Genomic DNA, 21,878 nt, shown 5'->3' on the forward strand with positions numbered 1-21,878 from the left:
TGTCATTGAATKACTTGTACACAATAAACAGGTCATACACCTCAAAAGTAATCTGTCTAAACCAGCAGTTCCCACATCACAGTTTATCCTGCACAATACAAAAGTCTTTCAAAGTCTCATATCTGCCCCTAAATTGTTTTCCCCTCATTCATTTTCCTTAGCATTTTTGRTAAGTGTAAAGAGTTAATTTTGTTCAAACAAAACCGTTTTCCCGGTCAAAGCCTAACACCTTGTAGCTGAATGTGCAATGAAATCACAAATCACTTTTGTTGCCTCTGTCAACACYTTTCTCCTTTCTCCATTACAGGAAACAGAAGAAAGTGACCATAGCACTTGAATGCAAAAAAATGACAGAACCCTTTGGAGATGAGRTCAAACAGAGAACAGCAGTGAGAAAAGAAACAGAGAAGGGCACTAGGGGCATATAGGTGTATGTAAAGATTCTCTGCTTCTCAACAAAGTCTTTTTTGCACACCTCTTTGCTGTCTTAGAAAGAAAAACATGTGCTCCAACCAAAATCTAACCAGARGATAACTGATTAAGATGCATGTATTACCCTTCCACACAAACAAAACTTTTTGGCAAGTGTAGGATTTCACAAGCTTTTATAAATTTCAAACTACAGAAAACTGAAATAACATTCAGATCAAACTGGACAAAGGCCTATTAATTCCCAAATTACTTTTTAAGCCAGCAGATGGAGCACAGCAAAGTGTTTAGTATGGTTTCCCTCTGCACTCTACCTACAGCAAGACACCAGAGAGCGAGGCAGGCCCTACACTGAGGTTCTGAGAGAAGAACCACTGAGCTGGAAAGACTTCTGTCACTGTCCTGATCACACTCAGTTTATCAGTCTACAACCTGCACAGAAGGAAGTTCTTTCAGGCTTTTGCTGTTTCTGGGAAAGCAATAAGGATAAAGTTCATATTACAACAGATTCAATCATCAATGCTAAATAGGAATGGAAAAGGTTTTGGTGGGCTAGTTTGTTCTTCACTGCGCTGTCATTTCTCAATCTTATGATCAGCACCACTGATAAGCAGAAAGCACATAACCATTTTACAGGTAGAAGTTTCCTTTCTTCCTTTTCATCTGCATTATTGCAATTAGTCATAAGTGAGCTAATCTGCATCTGTAGMTGTGGCATGCTGAGTAAGGCATTGGCTCAGGAGATACAAACTTCTAGTCCTGATTCAGCCACCAGCTGCAGACAGAATCCAAACATGTCATTTCACATCCCTGGGCCTCAATTTTTTTCTCATCTGGAAAGCAGATATAGGCATGAATCTCATGAATAAACTGGGTTTTGTGATCTACCAATGAGTGACAGAGTGCAAGAGCTAAAAGTTATTATTTTGCTGTTGAAAAATCAAATGTCCATGGTGCAACCACCACAAATAGAAATGATTTAGCAGCTCCTCTTCACTATCAGATTTCCTAGATTACAARATTTATCTCCTCTGCATTTTCTCCCAAGCCCTTTCCCCAATCCTACCTTTCCTAGAACAGGTTAAATATTAATTTAACTTTTTGAGTAACAGTGTTCCTTAAATTGCTAATGCAAGACATTGTGAAGATCCTGGGCAAACATGTTCCTACGTCCCAACATTCACAGACTTCATCTTGAAGAAAATACTTTTCATGCAAAACCTATCTTGAGATAGGATCATTTGTCATAGTTGAAAGACATGCAGAAGCTGGGTGTCTTAAGGAAATGAATAGAAAAACAAGAARAAAACAGCCCAAGCATAGCTCATTCTGGTAGGATCATGGGGTATGACTTTTGTTTGTGATGGTTCTTGTCAAAGCCAAACCAGGTGCCACATTAAGTCAAATAATTCTGTCACGATGAGCATTAGCCACAGATGGCATCCCTTTGTTTTTGAACAGAGACAGGCATGAATACAAACAGCATGGAATAAACCAAAGAAGTTCAAAGGGGAAAAAAAAAATCAATATTTATAAAAGAAAACAGATGCACTTCATGTGCAAGCCAAAACCACAACTGATTTTATCAAATACTGTAGCYCTATATTCAAGCCATATCCCCTTTGCTGTTTGATGTATAGGTTCATAATATGCTGAAGGCAAAACTGAAAGATCCTGTCCGCACTCCCACTCTGAAAATGTGCTGTAAGAATTCAGTATAAATTCAATGCAGATTCAAAATTAATAATCAAAGATATGTGATGAATATGTGAAGAGTAAAACCAAATTTTGAGCAGATTTCTACAAATCATTAGAMCTCACAAATCTATGTTGAGTTCATTTGTTACATACTAATAAGAAGACTGCTCCACACAGCCTGTGAGGGATTAGACCCTGAGCTTGTGTGACCTGGCAGGTTCCACTGGGGCTGTGCAAAGTTATTTCATAAGAAGGTCTGCAAATGTTTTTGATTTTTTTTTCTTACTTATACTAGAGATATGCTGTTATGAAAACTTCCCACATGCCATATAAAACAGGTTCTCTAAGACATCTGATGTGCATATTAAAAAGTCACAGAGTAATACTGTGTGATAATGCAATGACAACTCAAATGCCAGAAAAAATATAAAATACTATACATAAACAGTGAGGAGAGCTGAAAGCTACCCAGGTATTCAATACCTCAGAATTAGAGTCAGTCAGCTTTACAAAAATTTTATAAACAACTGTGAGTTAATGCATTCTACATTGTATAAAGTTACATTCTACTAATGCTCTATCCTAATCTGTACTAAAAAAAAGCTTTTCTTTAGCAAAAATGCTTTAATTCATAATTGCTCATCTGTAATCARCCTTTCTCAATCTCAAAACAGGGCATTATGTGAGGGAACAAAATGCTTAACATCAAGCAAAATTGTCCATTATAAACATTCATGTCATCAATGGGAACAAGTTGATGGAAACAGGTGATCTTTCACCATAAGTGGATATGGGTAGTGTTCTCTACATCAAGATAAATGGARGTATGTAATGAATAGTCCATTGCACTCAATACTTCTGACTATTTCACAAAATAAAATGGATTTTTAAGTGGAAAATTGAAGGCCCAAGGGGTTTACTGTAATTTCAGGTGATAACATATTTGAAAAATAGGCAGCTTTTCTTGAAAGGCAAAATTCTGTTTTACCTGAAGAAAGTGATAAAAATACAAATATGTATTACTTTAAATTGACTGGCATTTTTCATAATTGGTGTCAATCACTTTTATGAATTGATTACATACTGAGTTACTCAGAAGCAGACTCATTTCCTTTCTTCACAAAGAATGCACTGACTATGGGCAAAATCAGATACTTATGGTGTACTTGTAGTATTGCCAAAATACAAAGTTCCATCTGGGTTACAGAAGTCACAGGCAGTACACAGAATATAATCTGGTGTTTTCAGTGAAAGAAGATCCATTTTAATTCTGTGAAAGAATTTTATAATCTTTACTACCAAAAGTAAGTTTGAGTTAGAGAATTAAAAACACAAATATGTAGAATATTACTCCTCTTTGAAGAGTGGAATTAAAAACACAAATATGTAGAATATTACTCTTCTTTGAAGAGTACCACTCAGCTTGCTGAATTATCTTGAGCAATAATATTTATTTATTTTTTCAAAACTGTTGTGGAATGGTGTTGGCACACTTCAGAGAGAATGTATACTATATACAGATGACCCCATGGAAGAAACAATTGCTTTCTGCATGTTATAGGAAGCTGTGTTACATGTAAAAGCTGTGGACAAAGCTGCTTTTATGCTGCCATGCTGTGTTAGGTGCATTATGAARCCATAAGGTTACCCAGAATACCTATTCACTCCCCATGCAGAATTTCCAAGCCCTGAACATTTTTTGGCTCTTCACAAACCATACAGTTAATGTCATGACAAGCTAAAATGCAGAGAAAATTGTTGCATGTTGTGAAATGAAGAGAAATACAGACTGTGACAGACTGAGCAGGCAATGTGAAAGGAAATAAAGATAGACACTTACATATCCGTCATCACAAGGGCTCATAGAGTAATATCCCTTTATAGGCAAACAGGCACACATTAAAATAAAGAAGATTAAAAAAAATAAGTTAACAGAAATAAATCACAGAGAAATGCACAGTTCTAAAAAAACAACTAATAAAAATTAGCTACAATTTAACAGAGTATTAGCTTTGAAAGGAAAAGTATAAACACATTCTCCCAATTCTCATACTTGCTTGTCTTAGGACTGAAATTGCTGTGTCCCTCTTGTGATATATTTGGAAGTTCTCCTCTCAGCACCAGGCAAACACACCTAGTCTGCACATTATTCCACACTGTCACTGTCAGAACAGCTACACATGAAGCACTGACAAATTTACAGGAATTATGACCTGAGGCAGCTAAGAGAGATACCCTGAACACAGCATGGACCAGAAGACTTCAGTTTCTGAGAAAGCACCTGCCACTATTCTCCACACTTGCTTTGACTGGAGTTCCTAYCCAGCACATAACAAACAATTTAAGGTGTTTCAGCAATGTTAGCAACTCTTCATCCCAAAAGATTTCAAGGATAAACTAAGAAAAAGTCTCTGGAGGGAAACCTAGGATACAGTTACTAAAATAAAAAGCTAATAAAGTGCTAATTCATGGTTTGAGTAGTTTAGTACAAAGTATGCCATATTCTCTTTAATTAGACTAAAATACTTAGAACAGCTTTGAATTTTAAAAGAACCATCTTAATTAAAAATAAAAGTACACAGTTCAACACAATGAAATAAGACCAACATTAATTATTCTGCTTCCAATCTTTTTGTGCAAACCTGCCAGTACTTACTTTAGACATATTTGTACAGATGAATAAGCACATAAACACCCTATTCAGCAGGCTGCTCAACAGACATATACAGCCTTACACAGAAGACATAAGAAACTTGCCACTCTTCATTTTGAGCAGAAAATAAGGTTATTTTTATTCTTTAACCAGTTCTAAAAATCTGACATTCCTCTTTTTATTACCATGACACTTAGATTTCCCTGATGTGAATGAGTACTTTAACTTTCATGGTGCTACACACACATACAGACAGTACCTGGCAAAGAATTAATTTAAATTTAATTGTAAGACAAAGGGCAACATCAATAGAGACCAATAAGTGAGCAAAAGAAACCAGGAGATAACCTGTATCATGATGAGAGACATTTCAACACTTGCATGACATGAGCCAGTGAAAATGGATGTAGGCATCAAGACAAAAGATGACATTAAAGGAAATTTTTAACATTAAAGGAAATCACAAAAGGTTGGACCAGACAACCTTTCAAAGTCCTTTCCAAACTGGGCTATTCTATAATTTGAGGACAGCAGCAGGAAAACTTCATGAAAAACCCTATGGAAGGCAACACTTCATCCTTAGAGATAAAGAATTCATGTAAACAGAAAACATTGCAGCAACTTCTGAAAAGGGCATTACATACTGTCTCAGCAGGAAAAAAAGAACTTCTCCTTGCTTACATGAAGAGGTAAGCTTGTTTCTTTTTTTTCCATACATAAATAGGAGCATATAAAAAACATCCCATGGACAGAGATGCAGAAAACTGATATATTTCCTCCAAAGAAAAGCTCACTTAGGGTAGATGCTGTTTGCTGCAATGTGCACTTTATTTTAAAATGAAAGAGGAAATATCCACATAATGATGCCTGGTGAATCCACTCTGAATTGTTCAGAGAGAGATTAAAAAAACAAACTAAAAACCTTCTGTCACCCTGATCCTAGGTTTCTGTGGTCTGCTGCTGCAGAAACATCACAAGTAAGAAATGAAATACTTGCCACCAACTATTACAGCTTGATGGCATGGCAGCAGCAAAAAGTATGTTTGAGGAAAAAAGCACAGAGTACAAGAAAAATAGAAGCCTGTGCTAGTCATTAAGCTATCCTAAAAATACTATAAAAAAATTCTTCCTTGTTCACAGTTTGTAAATGACAGTTTAACTTTACAGAGGAGCCAGTAATTTTGTTCTGTTACAGAAAAACACCCAAACCAACCCAGTTTTCTTGAAGCTGTTTTTCCACAGCTTCAAGACTTGTGTCAAGAGAGACCTAAAACTTGCAAGGGACATTAGCTCACCTAATTGTAGCTACAGGTAAATATAATGACACAATAGCAGTAAAAACATAATGGGCATCTATTCTATTCCATGACACAGGTGCAGTATATGCAAACAACTTTACAGCTTTCAGGTCACAGAAAGATTCTCCAGTGGTTAACACCCATCTCTACTACTGACAGAAACTGTACATCTGAAGAAGCAGTTCCTGTTTTGCCTTTAATCCAAAATTYAGAGAATCATTTTACCTTATCCCTAATCTGAAATAGTCAAATTTGCCTTAGTAAAAATATTAGGAACTATGATAATCCTGTAATAGATGACTGTAGTTGAAACAATACTTTTCAACTTTACCATAACCCACACCAATTCCCTACCCAAATGAGTATGAGAAAGTTGGGAATTGATTAATAGATGTTTCCTCAGCTTGTCAGAGCTGCTGCTCTGACCTTTTATTCTATTCTTTTATTTTTAAATCCAGACCTTTTTCTCTGACAATTCTCACAAGTTTCTTATCTCCCAGTTCAGGGCCACACACGTCAAATGATACGATGGAAGGTGGCAGTAACATTCTACTGCAGCTATGAAAAAAGTCTCATGGTAAAACAGGGCTTTAGAGAGGCCTTGGAAACTTCTGCCCACTGTAACACAGTACTGTGGCCTCTCTCCAGTGCATGCAGCAGATGCATCCTGTTAATGGATTGTAGATGAGGCTCATGAGCTGACCCAGGAGGTCACAGAGCTGGCAAAAGTCATAGAGTTGCTCTGCAAAAGAATGAGATCCAATCCAGCTCACCAGTRAGCACAAAGCTGACACCAGAAGCCCTTGCTAAGTAAGATTTTGGGGTATGATTAAAATGAAAAGCTCTTTTGGCTGTTACTGCCTTAGGTCTCAAARCCAGCTCAGTAAGTAAGAGTTGCTTTTGGGATTTGTCCTCCTGATACAAATTTCTTCCATTTTGAAAGGACAGACCTACAGCCACCRTGGGGGGGACAAACCAGGAAGCTGATGTTTGCACATTAACAGCTCATACATTGTCACCTTTATTGTAATTTCAAAGCCTGAGACCTCACACCTTTCTACTACAGAATAGGACTTTTCCCAACATTGAAAGTTAAACACAAAGTACAATGTTAAACAAAATCAAGTTTGCATACAAATAATGCTACCAAGAATATAATCCAATATTTAGTCCTTAATTTCCTTGGGCAATGCTTCCTTTTGGTTACAGTACTCTTATAATCCTCCTTCCCAGTGTAACTAAAAACCAGCAGTGTAGTGYAGCTGATGCAACAAAAGACACTGCAAAGCTCAAATACACATCTCAGAGAATGACACAGCTTTAGCATTTCTGTTTTCAGAACCTGACCCAAAACCTGGATTGTCCTCTGAGCTGCATCAGTGTCACTGAATTCAAGCACCTCCTCTTTCCAAACTATGTAACGCACATCCACTAGTACCCTAAATAACAGTGGTAGMAATTTAAGSCTGCTTGACAGTATAACAAAAAAAAGTCATTTCTTTGCTAATGATTTTCTTTTCTGCTCATCTGTTTAGAGATATTGATCCACCAGAACCAATTTATTTCAGGGTCTCATCCTGACATTGGTGATGTCAGTGAGATATGAACACCCTGAGCAGTCAAGGTGAAATGGGGGGAAAAAAAAAAGCAACCAACTACCAACAAATCACCATACTTCATGCCTGATAAAACTCTTTAGACAATTACTTTATTTTTTTAAACTTCTCACTCATCTTGCATACAGAGAGACCTAAAGGCAAGGATGAGCAAAGGAGCTGACCCTCTGCTAGTCTCTTCCCTCTGCAATTATGCAGGTGGCTGCCCCTTACAGGAGGTGGAGGTTTGTGAAATGGAGTAGCTGGAAAGACCACACTCTAGTGCCTCTAAGCAGTTATGAGCAMAAAGCAAAGGAACCTTCCAACACAAATCCAGCACAGATGCTGTGAACTCGTGCTACTACTTAGTCTGGGTCACAGTGCCTGCAGCTTTATTCCAAAACTTATGCAAAAACCTGAAACCACTTAAGGGTAGAACAATAACATCTGAGTGTATAACAACGAAGTATTTGAATCCTTGAAGAAAAGGCAATGGAATGCCTGAGTGGCCTAGTGGCAAACAGTCAGAATTTTAGTCCATCTCATCTGGCTTCCTGCATCAACAAAGCCAGGGAGTGGCTAGAAATATCTTGGGATGATAGGAAAGGAGTCTCATTTTTCTTTTCATAAGATGATCTCAATTTTTTCTTCTTACATTTGTGTATCTGCATGTTTGCAATTCATGTATAAAACCAGAACTCTTCACRTGGGAAATAAACAAGAAAATGTAATCAATTAAGAGGGGACAAAAGAATAAGATAAGGAAACCTGAATATGATGCAGTGTATGTCTATATGCAGACTGTGATTAGCCCTCCAAAACTTGGTTAATGCCTCAGAGAGCCTGTGTGGATCTGCTTATAGAAACAACATATTTCASAGAGTTCAACCACAGTAGCTGCTAKACCCTCAGTGTCATGGAGTGACCTAAACCAGTCTAGAAACCCTTAATCAAAACAGTCTCAGGGCTATAACTGGATTAGTCYTTCACTAAAGAGCTTGGCTGTCACAGCAACTGCCTCAAATAATGTGGATAAAAGAGGCACAAAGTTACACAGAAATAGTTATGCTAGTAAAGCCTGGTATAAAAATAGATACAACTGTGCCAGAAAAACACAGCTTTACTCAGGTCAACCTGTTAATTTGGGACAAAAGCGAGACAAAAATTTACTGCCAGCAGGGAAAAAAAACCCACCACCAACACATCCTCATTCTCTAATCTATCTTCATAGCTGGAGACTGTGTCAAAGTGCCCAGAGTGCCATAAATATAGTGGCAAAGGCACCTTCAGAGCAGAAATGCTTTTAGAGATGCCTTAGAGAAGCAGGAATCACAACTTTGCATAAGGATGACACTCTTCCCTCTTCCCCCGTTCCTAAAAGGGTTCAAGAAACTGCAGGATCAACTTAGGATAAGAAGAACAGAAATAATGAAAAAACCCTGGGCAAATGGAGCACCCTGTAAGCACAGAACTAAAAGATACATCTTGATGCAAGCAGAGAGCAGGAACAGAGAGAAGACAGCACATGGCTATGGATGATCTCAGTACAGGGAAGGAGAAACACACACAACCTCAACATCAGGTGGCAAAAAYACAGAAGACCACTGGGGTACCAAATGCATTATCTTGGAAAGCCACTGGCAAGGAAAGAGGAAAGGCCTCTGAAAGTTGTTGGTTAGAATCAAGATGAGGAGGGACATTATGGGATGGGAGATGACATAAGTTATAGACATGGTGCAAATCTGAGGACAGAGGAGCTGCAGACAGCACCCAATGTTGAGGYAGCAGATAAAGAGATCCTGGTTCCTTCCTAAAACCCTGAAATAGCAGCTTTTGCAGGCTTCATAAGAGTATACCTTCTAAATTCATGGGAGGTGAGAGAAAAGAGTTAACAGGAAGGTAAGGGCATTTAAAAGAGTTTGAAGAGCAGTGAGGAATAATACTTATCTCTGAAATTATTATCACATCGAAAGAGAAGGGAGCATTTTTATTATCTCCTTATCTCTCTGTAGCAAATTTGCAAGAGGAACAAAATGTACTCAGCATCATTGTCATTAAAAGCCTTGGCTAGGATAAAGAGCAGGAATTTTATTTTCTTCTGCTTTTCCTTTGACACTTCACTGAGTTCTCCTGCTACAAAGTTAAGTATACATGAATGCCTGCCATGGCAAAAACAATAAGTACAGTTCATGATTTTGGCTTGTCTTTGTAAAACAGTGGTACACAGTATTTTCTTAGTAAAATGTTTGGATGTARTTTTAAGAATAATGCTTGTTTGAAAATCTTGAACAAGCTAGGTATTAAAAGAAGTTGTACCACTGAACAGCTCTTACAYTATCATTAAGTCATTTAAAATCTCACAGGTATAGTTTCACAGACAGTAGAAACTATCCKAAGATGGTTCGCTGCTGAAAATTAATCCCAAAGCTCTCTCCCCACTTGGGCAGAAGAGATTAAGCAGAACATAAATGAGTGAGGTGTACTGCAATCATCTGAAAAAAAAACCACCACAGAATGGTGAAGTGGGAAAAAATCAACCCTAGGGATACTGAGCTGCTCATCAATAAGATCGAAGTTTCTGAGATAGGAGGTTAAAAGACCATCACACAAATCTGTAAGGTGTATCAGCTAACTGATCATCTAAAAGTGGTTCTTCYTCCTCTTTTCCACATTAGTTCTCAYAGTCCTGTGTGATRCTTCTCCTTCAGCTGGCTAAGCCAATTCTCTGTAGGGTTATAGGGGTATCACTGACAACAGAAGGGAACAGAGCATGAGTCCAGAGATGAGCAACACCACTCCCTTTTCTAGTTCAATTAAATTGGCTAAGRTGTGCCATCAAACTGCGCTCAGAACATTAGTTGTAAGGTTGGTTTGAGTTTTTTTAAAGCATTTTGTCAGTATTTTAACAGATACAAATCTTACTGTCCTCACAACAATAGAAATAGTCATACTTATGCAGTTATACCTGCATAACCAGGTAARTCACCAGCATCTGAGATCAACAAAACAATCAACAATCAAAGCCTGAAGACATTAAGTTTTGTCTTTCCTATTATGGAACATTTATTGTTCCATTTACAGCTTAAACAGTATTGTATTTTAAAATAGTTACTGTAAAAATCCCAAACATTTATACTTACACTTCCAGGCCTCGTGAAGTCAAAGCTGTGTGCTACAGATTGYTTCATCTGATTGCTAAACAAGCAAACACAAGCACTTTGAAGATACTCTGGTGTGATCTAAAAATTAGGAAACATAGGAAACAAAGTGAGAACAGGATTACATAAAATTTATACTTTCTACCAGACAAATGTTTCTATATTAAAGGCTGTTTGTTTGTTTGAAAGAATAAAAAATCACACACCTGAGGCTCATTTATACAAGMACAAGGTATGCATTACAGCTACCATTTTGTTCAGAAATTTTAATAAACTGTAAATTCTCTTTATCTGGGAATTGTTAGGCTATTCACAAGACTAATGCTAAATACTTTCAGAGTCTAGAAGAAAACCTGATTTTGTTACACCTCTATTTGCATACAGATTTACATGAATTAAAAGGTTAAAAATCAAATCAAAAAATGAAGCAGTTTCAAGCTTGAAACAATGGTGATGTGTTGCTTACCTAAAGAGCAGAACTTACAGTACTGTCTTGTAAAACAGAGAAAATAAGGATGAATTACACAGTACACCACTTCATTTTTTCAATGCCAAACATCTCAGTGGGTTTATTTTATTTTTTTTTTTGTTTGGGGAAATCTACATCACAAGAGAACAGCTTAGTTTCAGAAGAGTTAGTACCCTCCCCAAAACAGAGATGAGAGGACAGAGATTATAGGAATGCAACTGGGGACACTTCTAATATTCCCAAACCTTCAGCAAAACAATAAAACCCTTTAAATTCAAAACACTGTAACTTCACTATGACTTTATTCAGTACCAAACTTCACTTTGGATTTAGAAATTACGGAATCCAGGATGCATAACGGAAGAGCACCCTCAGCTGGACACACTTGGGATGGATCAAACGAGTGCCCCGCACAAGGCTCACAAAGGAAACTGAGCAACATCCRCACCAGAAGAGAACCAGTGTCCGGCTCCCAACCACAGCTGGTAACTGGATACAACCTGGAGAGCCCAGAGGTGTGAAATGGGAGGCAGCAAATGAATGACTGKGTTTCTTATTGTTATCAAAGCTCATGTGAACAGTTACCTTCCCTAATCCGCTGTAAACTGTAAAGCATAATCCAYCCCTACAGGCAAATTCTTCCCTGCAGTAATACATGAGCAGTGATCCTAGATGCAGGGTTACAAACCACAAAGTGCTCATGCTGCTGACAGGAGGAAGGTACATATTGACTTTCCAGCAGGCAGCCCAGGAAATGCCAGGTCATTCTCCCTGCTAACAATWCACAGTTCCTTTAAAAGCACCTAGAGGTCACTGACATCTGCCACGAGAATAACGTTCAGGTCACACAGAGGTTATGCTCCCAGAGCAGGCAGCACAACTCATGAAACAATCAACTTCATATAAAAAATACTCATAAGAAAGTTGTACCTTCTCCAGTCACATACACGTGGCCCATTTCACATGATGAATAACTCATTCACTCCTATCCTTGTTACCTTTATCAATTAAATCAGCAAGTCCAGTTTAGCAGAGCAGAGAGCAAAGCTTTTCCACATCAAAATTTTGGATAAGAAGATTGTTTCCATCACTGTGGAACTTAAAACAAACCTGACAGAAGTTTTAAATATGTAACAATTTTTAATGGGCTGGATTGCAGTCAGTAATCACAGAAATGCCCTCTAATCATTTCTGATGCCAAAGCTCAAATGGGCACTCTCACAAGAGATCTTGTGAGATGATGATAATTTTTTCAAGATTTCTGAGCCAGCACAATTCAACCCATCTTTCACATTTCTTTTATCCTCCTTCACCAGGGYGATGGGAGAGCTGCTCATCCAAAGTGCTATGTTTCATTAGTAAAGAGCCCCAGCTCTAACAGAAATGCTCATAACTATGAAGCTTAATTCACATCTTGGTTTCTAGTTTTGGGGGGTGTGGAAGCAAGTGCACATCTGAGCTGTGTCTTACCATCTTGCCATTGATTGTGGCCTCCAAAGAATCCACCAGCTCTGCAGTGACTCCAAGGAGATTATGGTAGTCCACCTGCAATTTGTTAAATCGTTTCAGGTAGGTCATATATTTGTGCTCAGACTGCACTAACTGTTGATGAAGATGTTGCATCATTTCTGTTGAGAGAATAATAAAAAAAACATGGCATCACCTATGCAACGAAAGGACAAAAGAAGCCAAAGCATTTTTACTTCTYTGAAGGGACAACCTCAACTTCTGAGGTGTGGAATTTGCCTCCAAGGATAATTTCACACCTACCTCTATTTCACTCTCAAAGCCTCCTCCCCTCTAAGGATGGCTGTTTTCTCAGAACCATTCATGAAGCACAGCATTCTGCATCTGCAGGGTTTGTGACCAATACCTCATACGAGGCTGCAAATCAAGCCACCTTAATGATATTTCTCTTATACTTCCCAGGAGGGAACTAAACCCCGTGTGAAAGAACAACAGAAGCTGTGACAACCCACAGATCCTGTTCAAATTCAGCAAAATGCACTTTAGAAGAAATAGACCAACAAACAAAACACCAGTAGAACAGTAACATTAAGCAATCCTGCAGAAAGTGCCAAGCTTTTTACAATTCTGTAAGCCATTAAAATCATCTCAACTCCAATCAATATTACATAAAAATCAGAAGAGTTAAGATAACTTCCAAAGACAAACAAATTATTTAACCTTGATAACAATAAYTCAACTTGGATTTTGTTTTTATTTCACAGCCATTACTGTTAAACTGCTACCACAGATTTAATATGATACAGCTTCAAAACAAGAACATTTTTCTAAATTAACAAAGATTCTGAGAGCAACCATTGCACAAAACTAGCCACTCCAGCCCTTTATTCTGTAGCCTAGATGATCAAATGGGAATATATTATTATTTAACTGTGACATGACACATTCAATTCAAAAATTTCCAGTGGATGTATCTAGAGCATGACTTTGACTCAGAGGAAAGTTGGAAGCACCAAATCACAAAGTATAAATCTTCTCAGAGTTTGCTTGCTTTTCATTGCCCAGTGAGTAAAATTTCCAGTGATGAAAATACCTCTTCCAACTGCAGTCAGCAGGAAAAAACTACATAACCAAAACTCAACGCAGCTCATGAACATCAGTCTTGGAAATTCAGAAACAGGGTCCAATTTACCCCTTGGCTGTTAAATCCAGAGATTATCAACAGTAAACTGAGAAAAGGATGKCAGAGAGGAATCACAAAGTCTTGGCATATCTTGCAATTTTTATACCGCTACCTTCTCATACATAAGTCATTTTACTGCAAAGGGGAGGGAGTGTTTCACAACAGCTTCTCTTGCTGAACGAGCAGGAAGATCTCATCACTGGCAAGCAGCTGTTCCAAGTGCAGACAGAGCTGGTCCTGTGCTGCCCCATTTCCCCCTTSTATTCCTGCCATAGTCCCATAACAGCATTCATTTAGACAAATGAGGGAGTTACCAGCCCAGGTAAAAATTGGTGTTAAGAAGCTTTTCTAAAAGCTTGTGACTCTGCCAAATGAAGATGCTGGAATTGGGCATTATCTCAACTACTGCACGTTTCTACCAGAATTGTTTCCTGCTCTCTCCTGTGCGTAGTTGTCAAGTCTTCTAACTTCAGTTTCTACAAGCAGCCAAGGATTTACACATATGCATTTAATTCCACAATAACCTTTTCTCTCTGAGAGATTGGTTGTTTTCCTTTACAACTTAACTACAACTGAAATACACTTCCTGAACTCGTGCTTGCTCTCTTTCTCTCTAATCTCAGCCCACCCTCACACACTTGTCTAGAAGCATTGACTCCAGCCAGTTGAGTTCCTGTACACAATGAAGCAGAGCTCTGAGCAGAGGAGCTGCAAGTCTAAGGAGCTGCTGTCAGACACTTGGGCTCCTTAGGTGACACTGAATCTTGCTCTTAAGAGGGRCAGGAGTCTCCTTCTTGCTTAAAAATTGCTATTCATATTCTAAATGGAAAAATTTCCACATAAACAGTCATTTAGACTTTTGCAAATCTTGACAGACAGGTTGGTTACACTTCACCTTCTCTAGTGCAGCAGCCTGACACACTTCCTCCACTCTCCCCCTCCCCAAAACAGAAGAGTGGCTGTGAACTCATCCACAGATTTGTAATGAGACAGTGAAGGGAACAGATGAACACACTTCGAAAAACCTCCATCCCTGAGTCCCTGTTAGCAGAGAAGGTCTGAAGCTCTCTGGGCAAGATGCCAACCATACTGCAATTTTTTCCTTTCCAGCCAAACATAAAGCATATGGGAGAACTATAAGTTAAGCACAACTGCCACACAAATAGCTTTGGAACTCATACAGAGACTGATGTTTTTTAGCAAATGGGTAAAAAGCCAGACTGTAGCAGGTAAATAAGGCTTGGTAAACACACTGAACTCTTCAAGACACCCTCAAGAACATTTGCACCACCCCACCCAAACTTGAAGTACTTCAGCATGTCAGACTGATGACTGGCAAGTATTTATAAAAAGGTGTTTCCAGTACTCTGCCATACTGCTCTTCATTCATGTGTTTCCCATAAATTTTCTTTGCATTTCCCCTTCACTGATAAAGTAAATACTCTCCAGCAGAGAGAAAGTGCTGTGGATCCCACGTGATGTGAGCAGGATACTGCAAAAATAACCTCTTGAATCCAAAACCTTCATACGTGACAGTCCTCAAATAACCTTTATGAAAAATCCAAACTGACTCAACCTCCAAGGCACATAACAGATTTGCAAATTAAGGCTGACCTGCATGGATTGCAGGTCAATCAAGTACAGTCCCTGTACTTGTACAAAGCACAGAACCTGCCCAAATGAAAAATAATTAGGCCTAAAATAATTCAGACCCAAATGTGTAGTTATTTCTTTTTAATAAGAGCATGGAATGCTTGCCTTCAGAAAAGTCCCCTACAAGGAAAAAAGAGTACCTTCTGGAAAATAAAAATCCGCGAAGTACTTTCTGTTATTCAGTGAAAGTCTAATGCAACACAAAGCACAAAATAACAAAGAAAATACAYAGAACTCACACTGGGAGAAAATCTAACTTTCTCCTTAATTCAATCTACWAAGAGTAAATCCTCAAGGTAAACCTACAGATTAAAATAACTCAAGAGGAAAAGTAATTTTAAGAATTCAACTGGTYTTATACGGATCCTAAACATATACAGAAAGTCAAGTGAAAAAATGAATGCAACATAGTTGGAAACCCAAGCTCTGTGTACTTTAGTATTTTTTTAAAGGCACATGTTTCAGGTGCATCAGCACCTAACAGAATTCTGTGGTGAAATCATTATTATTTCAAGGGCCCTAAGTCACACACACACACATTTAAGTGTGTCTAAGCAGCTTACCTCAAAATGCAACACATCAGCCAGTCACACTTAAATGAACACATTCTTATTCAGGAAATACTAAAATGCACTATACTAGGAGGTACTATTTAAACAGAATGATAAATAGGAACAAAAATCAACTTTGTTTAAGATCATCAGACAGTCATCAGAACAAACTGAATGAGATTTGAAATCTGGAGGACACAGATAGGCCTAAGCAGGTAAGGGAAAGGAACCTGAGGCAAATTTCATCAGAACTGGTATGCACTKTGTATGGAGTTCTCAGTTTGTTTTTACCATATTTACAAATCTAAATACTAGACCCTCTCCTATTTTTAGTCCGTTCCTACTGATGCTCAACCTTACTGAGCTCAAGCAGTCTAGCAATAGCTGTCACCAAAGCTGGGGTCTGGATTTCCAAGGACTTTCTGCCATGCATCACTGGTTTCCCCATCCCTTCAGATGAACCTTGGGCTGCTCTCACAGCCCCTGAMAATCTCACAGAATATCCTCACCACAGCCCAGCATTTACCTTTGTTGTATTGTCCACTCTCCTTCTGTTGCACGARTAGGCGCAGTTCAGGAAAACGTGCATCTTTTTAGAGTTTGTTCCAGAGACATACAATGAGAAACTCAACTGAGCCAAATATTCCTACTGTTCCAGCCAACAGCCAGGGCCTGATGCTCCACAGAATACTTAAATCAAAAATAAATACATAAAAATCTTGGAAGTGCACAACTCACAATGTTGCATAGAGACCTTTTGCAGACCTTTGAGTGACCAAGTCATTTCTGGAACCCTTAAAACCCCTGGAAAACTTTCAGTTAGTCCCTGAAATGGCTGATTTAAAAGACTAACAGCTTTAGAAATGCTAAGAAAGAAGTCAGGTCAGATTGGTTCCTCTGGATATCCTGTACTTCATATTTGGAAGCAAAGAATGGTCTTGTGATAAACCTGTAGGTTCATATGGATCTATACATTGTCTTTACATGAGTTTTTCAAAGGTTTACTTTTGAATGTGGAATATAAATTATGTTTTCTATCATGAATACACTGAACTGCGATGCTACTGCAATTCTGCAATAAATCTTAGCACCACWCTCATGCAATAAATGATACTGCCTCTTCCCAATATTTCTAATTATCTGCAAAGTGTTTTCTTAAAAGGATACAAATATAGTGAGAAGCCGTGGAGTCTGTCTGGCTCTCAGAGTCACAGACAGGAACTTTTCCAATCTTGTCCTTAAATCCAATGTCCAAGAATCCTTGAAAAGAAAAACAAATAATGACAGTTGTTCCCCAAATATGTACACTCTGAAGAAAGTACTGCTTGGATCACAGCAACTTCCCACTAGTAAACAAGGCAGCCAGCATTGGATTGAAAAGATTTTCCCTTCACTGTTACTGAAGTGAATATGTTTGCTCACTTCCCCTAAAAGCATACAGAAGTATTCCTAGACAAGAGTACTACAAACACAATGTAGCTTTATTTCACAGGTGAAACTATCACATAGTATTTGTGCCCTGTATGCACATGTAACAACTGCCCCTAAAGTAGAAGGGCCTTTAAAATACAAGCAACTTGAGAAAAGATAAAAAAGTAATATTAATGTCACGTATATTAAATAGAGTACAAAATTAGCAATTATGCACTAGTCAGTTTTCATATTTTGCTTCTAAGATCTGGGAACTGTAAGTTTTGTCAATAACTACCATRTCATGACATGACACTGGTGATCAGGGTACAATGTTTCTAAAATAAGGTTTTGGAGAAAACAACTCATGCAGGAAAAATAGATGAGCAGAACGGACCAACAGCATTAACTGGAATGCTGTCCTCTGCCTGACGTAGTGTCTCATGGGCACAAGAAAATAACAGTTACGGAAAAGAGCCAAACTACACCTAGAAATCCATCAAATACTCATGTCTTCTATTTCCAACCTTCCGTGAAGCTGGTTTCTGCTTGAGGAAAAGCCAGCCAACAGAAGAAAAACTCTATCTTCCAGCAAGTCGTAGGAGCTTCCTAAATTTACTGCTGTATATGTACATGTTGCAAGCTGTTCTCACAGCTCAGATTTTCCCTTATTTCACCATGCTGGAGAGTGAACAGAATTTACACTTGCTGCATTTACCAACTCAGTATCCAGACAGTGGTGTACCACAGCACACTGTATATTACCAAATGAACTTGGTCTCCTACAGACAGGAGTGCATATTATTTTTCAAGATGTATTACACAAACTGACAGGAACTCCAGCTATATAAAGCACCAGATAAATAGCCTGAGAAAAATACATGCCATAAGAACACTGCTTAGTAAACTAGTGACTCACTGCTGCTCYTTCTCAAACATAAAACAATCTGTGTTTCAACACTAACATGGAATGAGTTGTACAATTCCCACAAGAAAATATGCATGACTGCTTAGACACTGAATAAACCTGAGGATTTCATCTTAGATAAGGCATTTTAAAAAATGCTGCTAAGTATAATTTAAAAGGAGTAGTCATATTCCATCTCTGAGGTCAACCAGTCTATCTCATTATTTATAGCTAGTCCCGAAGGAAAATGGCAGGATATGCCTTTTTTTGGTGTTAAATTGGAACTCCTCATCAGCTGGTACTTCCAAAGTCAGCCCTAAGGTTAAGTATCACTTAAGCTTTGGTTTGATATCAAAAGGAGTGTGGCAGCAATGCAGGCTGAATGCATCTCCTTGCACCACAGAGGCTGCCCACAGCTGCTCAGCCAGGCCAGCACAATTGTCCATGTGGTYAGACAAGGAAGCATTCAGAGCAAATAACTCCGAAAAATACTATACATGCTTCACAAACAAATTTGTGTAGATGTGTACACGTGGGAGCTGTTTACACACACATTCATAGCCAATAAAGCAGCTCCTTGATCCAGTCAAAGTACAGGCACATAGCCATCCATTCCAAGCTCAACAGAGAAGTTAAGGTGCAGTTTTGCACTGCAGGAACAAGCCATCGGCAGGTGAAATGGTGGCTGTACCTTCCCCACAGGTATTGGCAACAATACTTTGGAACATCAAACCACAGCTCTAGAAGTTATCTCCTAGCCATCCACCTTCATGGTGTGCAGAGAGTGGTCTGTGTAAATTACCATAAGCACCATCTATCCCTGAAACACAGACACTTACCTGGAAAAGTTCTTTAAATGAAGGATGTACCATGGGGTCTGGAACAAAAGGCAAAGCATAGAAGGGAAGAAACTCTGTAGTCTGGCTCAGTGCAGCTCCTTTTGTTTCCAGGTATGCCTTAAAATGAGAAATCCTTTCCTCAAGTTCAGCTTTGTCCTAGGAAATAAAGCAGCAGATTTCATTTAGAAAACKAYCATTCTGAATGCACTGTAAAGCTGRCAAATAAGACAGTCAAATATATYAATATCAAGTGTGAAWTTYCAGAATATTTGTTATCTAAAAACCAATATTTATTTAACTAGAGAGCATATTGTATGTYTCCACCAGTCATAAAGGAAAATGGAAACTGAAGTTGTTTCTGTCTGCCAGGTCGAAAGAAAGAGGAGATTGTAAAATTATTCCCACTCTCTTCTGGCTAGATTTCTAAAGAAAAATGCCATTTCTACATGCAGGGCAGAGAGGAAACACCTACATGCTTTATTTCAGTGATAAGTGCAGAACCAAAAAAATTCACTTGCACAGCACTGGGAAGGGGASCTGACACACAGAGCAGAACAAAAGCCCCTTAGAGGCTGGAAGACAGACTGCAGGCGTCCAAATACTCATGTAGCAGCTGACAGGTGAAGGGCAGGAGCTATTAAGCCCTGGCTGATCTGGCTGAGTCCAGGCTACTTAAATGTCTCTTCAATACAAAAGTCCCATGTAGCAAAGATTTTATTTTATAACATCTTGGGGTTATATTTTTCAATATGATATATTGAGCTGGCCAAGACTAAGCTTTCCCATCTCACCAGAAATTATTATATTTCAACTCACAGCTTCAGTTCAAACTCAAAGCAAAGTAAGTGTTTAAAGAGTCTGCTCTACACCTACAATTACAAGTGTGAAAGTATTGTCATACTGGTATTTTCCAAGTTAAAATACTTCAGGAACTCCACGATAAGGACAGCTCCAACTTCCATCTTTGCACTTCACAATAGAAAGGATGYGGTTGAACTAAAATGCAGACTGTGCCCAAAACTGGATACATATTCTTGGAATGATTCTTAGAAACCATCCCATCCTCATCCACACTAAAGACAAATAAATGAAATAAAACAAATAAAAGCAATGTGAGGTTTGAATTGTGAACTAAACTTACAGGCTTTCCCATAGTTTGTTTCAAGAGGAAGGTGGCAAAGTATATGTGGAGATAGAACTCGAGGTTCTGAACAACTTGATCACTGTCATGGACTGAAGACAAAATATGGTCCTCCCAGAGCTGGAAGAAAACTTTCTGATCRCCATTTTCAAATGCTGTGAGCAGATCTTCCTGTGAAGGGGAAAAGCATCAAATGAAMAACCAAACACACAAGAGTCACTTTTTCTCAGCAGTACTTTAGCAAATGAAGAATTCCAGTGCCTTCTGAACACTCTGAATTAAAAGTTTTATTCAAAAACCTCGCACAATTCAATGACCACCCAAATATTCTTTCTTCACACATCTTTAATGTTTTTGAGAGCCTGAACCAACCATCAATATAGGAAGCAAAGCCCAAATTTTCAAGCATATCAATGAAAATTTAAAAGTAGTGTAAATCAAAACAACTGTCTTGAGTTCAAAATTACTGGAGTTTTGAAAAAAAAAAGAACCCAAACCCAAACTTGAAGATTCCTGTCCTAGAAGACTGTTAGGAAGTTTCTTCAAATAATCAAGAATCTGTTTAGACAGTTCACTGCTGTAATAACTCAAAGGGTGGTCAATGGCCTCTAACTGTTTTTGGTATTACTCAAAGGAAGTGTAAATTATGCATTACCTGAACAGGCAATGATTCTTTYGAGGAACTATCTCCTGGTTTACGYAATGGCTTCCCTTTTATTTTACACTCCTTTTTGAGTACTTTCACTGTTTCTTGAAATCCTGCAAAATCCAAATACTGCAAGACAAAAACATAGWGGAACAACAGTTGTAAGATGATTAATGCTTCAATAAATGATAACATCATTTTTAGGTGATTAATGCTTCAATGAATGACCCATGAAATGTTAAAGTTTCTCTGTAGGATGGTCCACAAATGCCAAAGATTGTGAAGTGACAATTCAAGAACTGATACCTTGTGGTAGGAAAATACTGTCTCTCAATTTCCTCCTGCATCCTWGAAACAACTGAGTGCACCCTCTCTGAAAGAATGATGGCCCTTGGTTTAGCCAGGAATTTCATTCAATCAAAAAGGAAATTTTTACTGCTGGCATTTAATGGACATCAAGCTTTTTGAACCKACAAATATGCCAGGGGTCAGCAAGATTTCACAGTGCAGCAACACTTAGCCAGATGAATAACTCCAGAATTTAGACAGAGTTATAATGTCTGGCTCTGAATACAAGCACTGAGAAATCTTGCATTGCTCATTTCAACCAAGAAAAAAACAACCCAAAAAAATACCCAAAAAAACCCCAGCAAACAAACAAAAACCAACCTCTTTCACTAGTCCAAGTAGCTCAGCTTCGTACGCTAAAACATCACCCATTGCTAAGCGYTGCTGCTACTTCTCATCGCTGATTAAGCTGGAAAATGGCAAAGAAGGGGGT

The 21,878-nt window shown here is 38.3% G+C and overlaps 1 protein-coding gene across 5 annotated transcripts in view; it reads right to left on the reverse strand.

Moving 5' to 3' along the window:
- Window positions 1–21,878, reverse strand: part of ARMC9 (armadillo repeat containing 9) — a 59,436-nt gene that overhangs the window by 36,465 nt on the left and 1,093 nt on the right. For 4 of the 5 annotated variants that reach the window (XM_057367178.1, XM_057367177.1, XM_057367181.1 and 1 more), the window contains exons 2-10: window positions 21,767–21,854; window positions 21,107–21,226; window positions 20,452–20,622; window positions 19,311–19,466; window positions 17,322–17,414; window positions 16,681–16,705; window positions 12,771–12,928; window positions 10,814–10,912; window positions 3,968–4,003 (exon numbers count right to left, since the gene is read on the reverse strand). In XM_057367178.1, the coding sequence (XP_057223161.1) occupies window positions 3,968–4,003; window positions 10,814–10,912; window positions 12,771–12,928; window positions 16,681–16,705; window positions 17,322–17,414; window positions 19,311–19,466; window positions 20,452–20,622; window positions 21,107–21,226; window positions 21,767–21,817 (909 nt within the window). In that variant the 5' untranslated portion in view covers window positions 21,818–21,854. The remainder of the gene's footprint in view (window positions 1–3,967; window positions 4,004–10,813; window positions 10,913–12,770; window positions 12,929–16,680; window positions 16,706–17,321; window positions 17,415–19,310; window positions 19,467–20,451; window positions 20,623–21,106; window positions 21,227–21,766; window positions 21,855–21,878) is intronic. The other variant, XM_057367180.1, reaches the window with a different exon arrangement.

This window comes from Malurus melanocephalus, unplaced genomic scaffold (assembly GCF_030028575.1).
Source record: "Malurus melanocephalus ecotype Western Australia unplaced genomic scaffold, MMel_1.1 scaffold_75, whole genome shotgun sequence".
Taxonomy (NCBI): Eukaryota; Metazoa; Chordata; class Aves; order Passeriformes; family Maluridae; genus Malurus; species Malurus melanocephalus.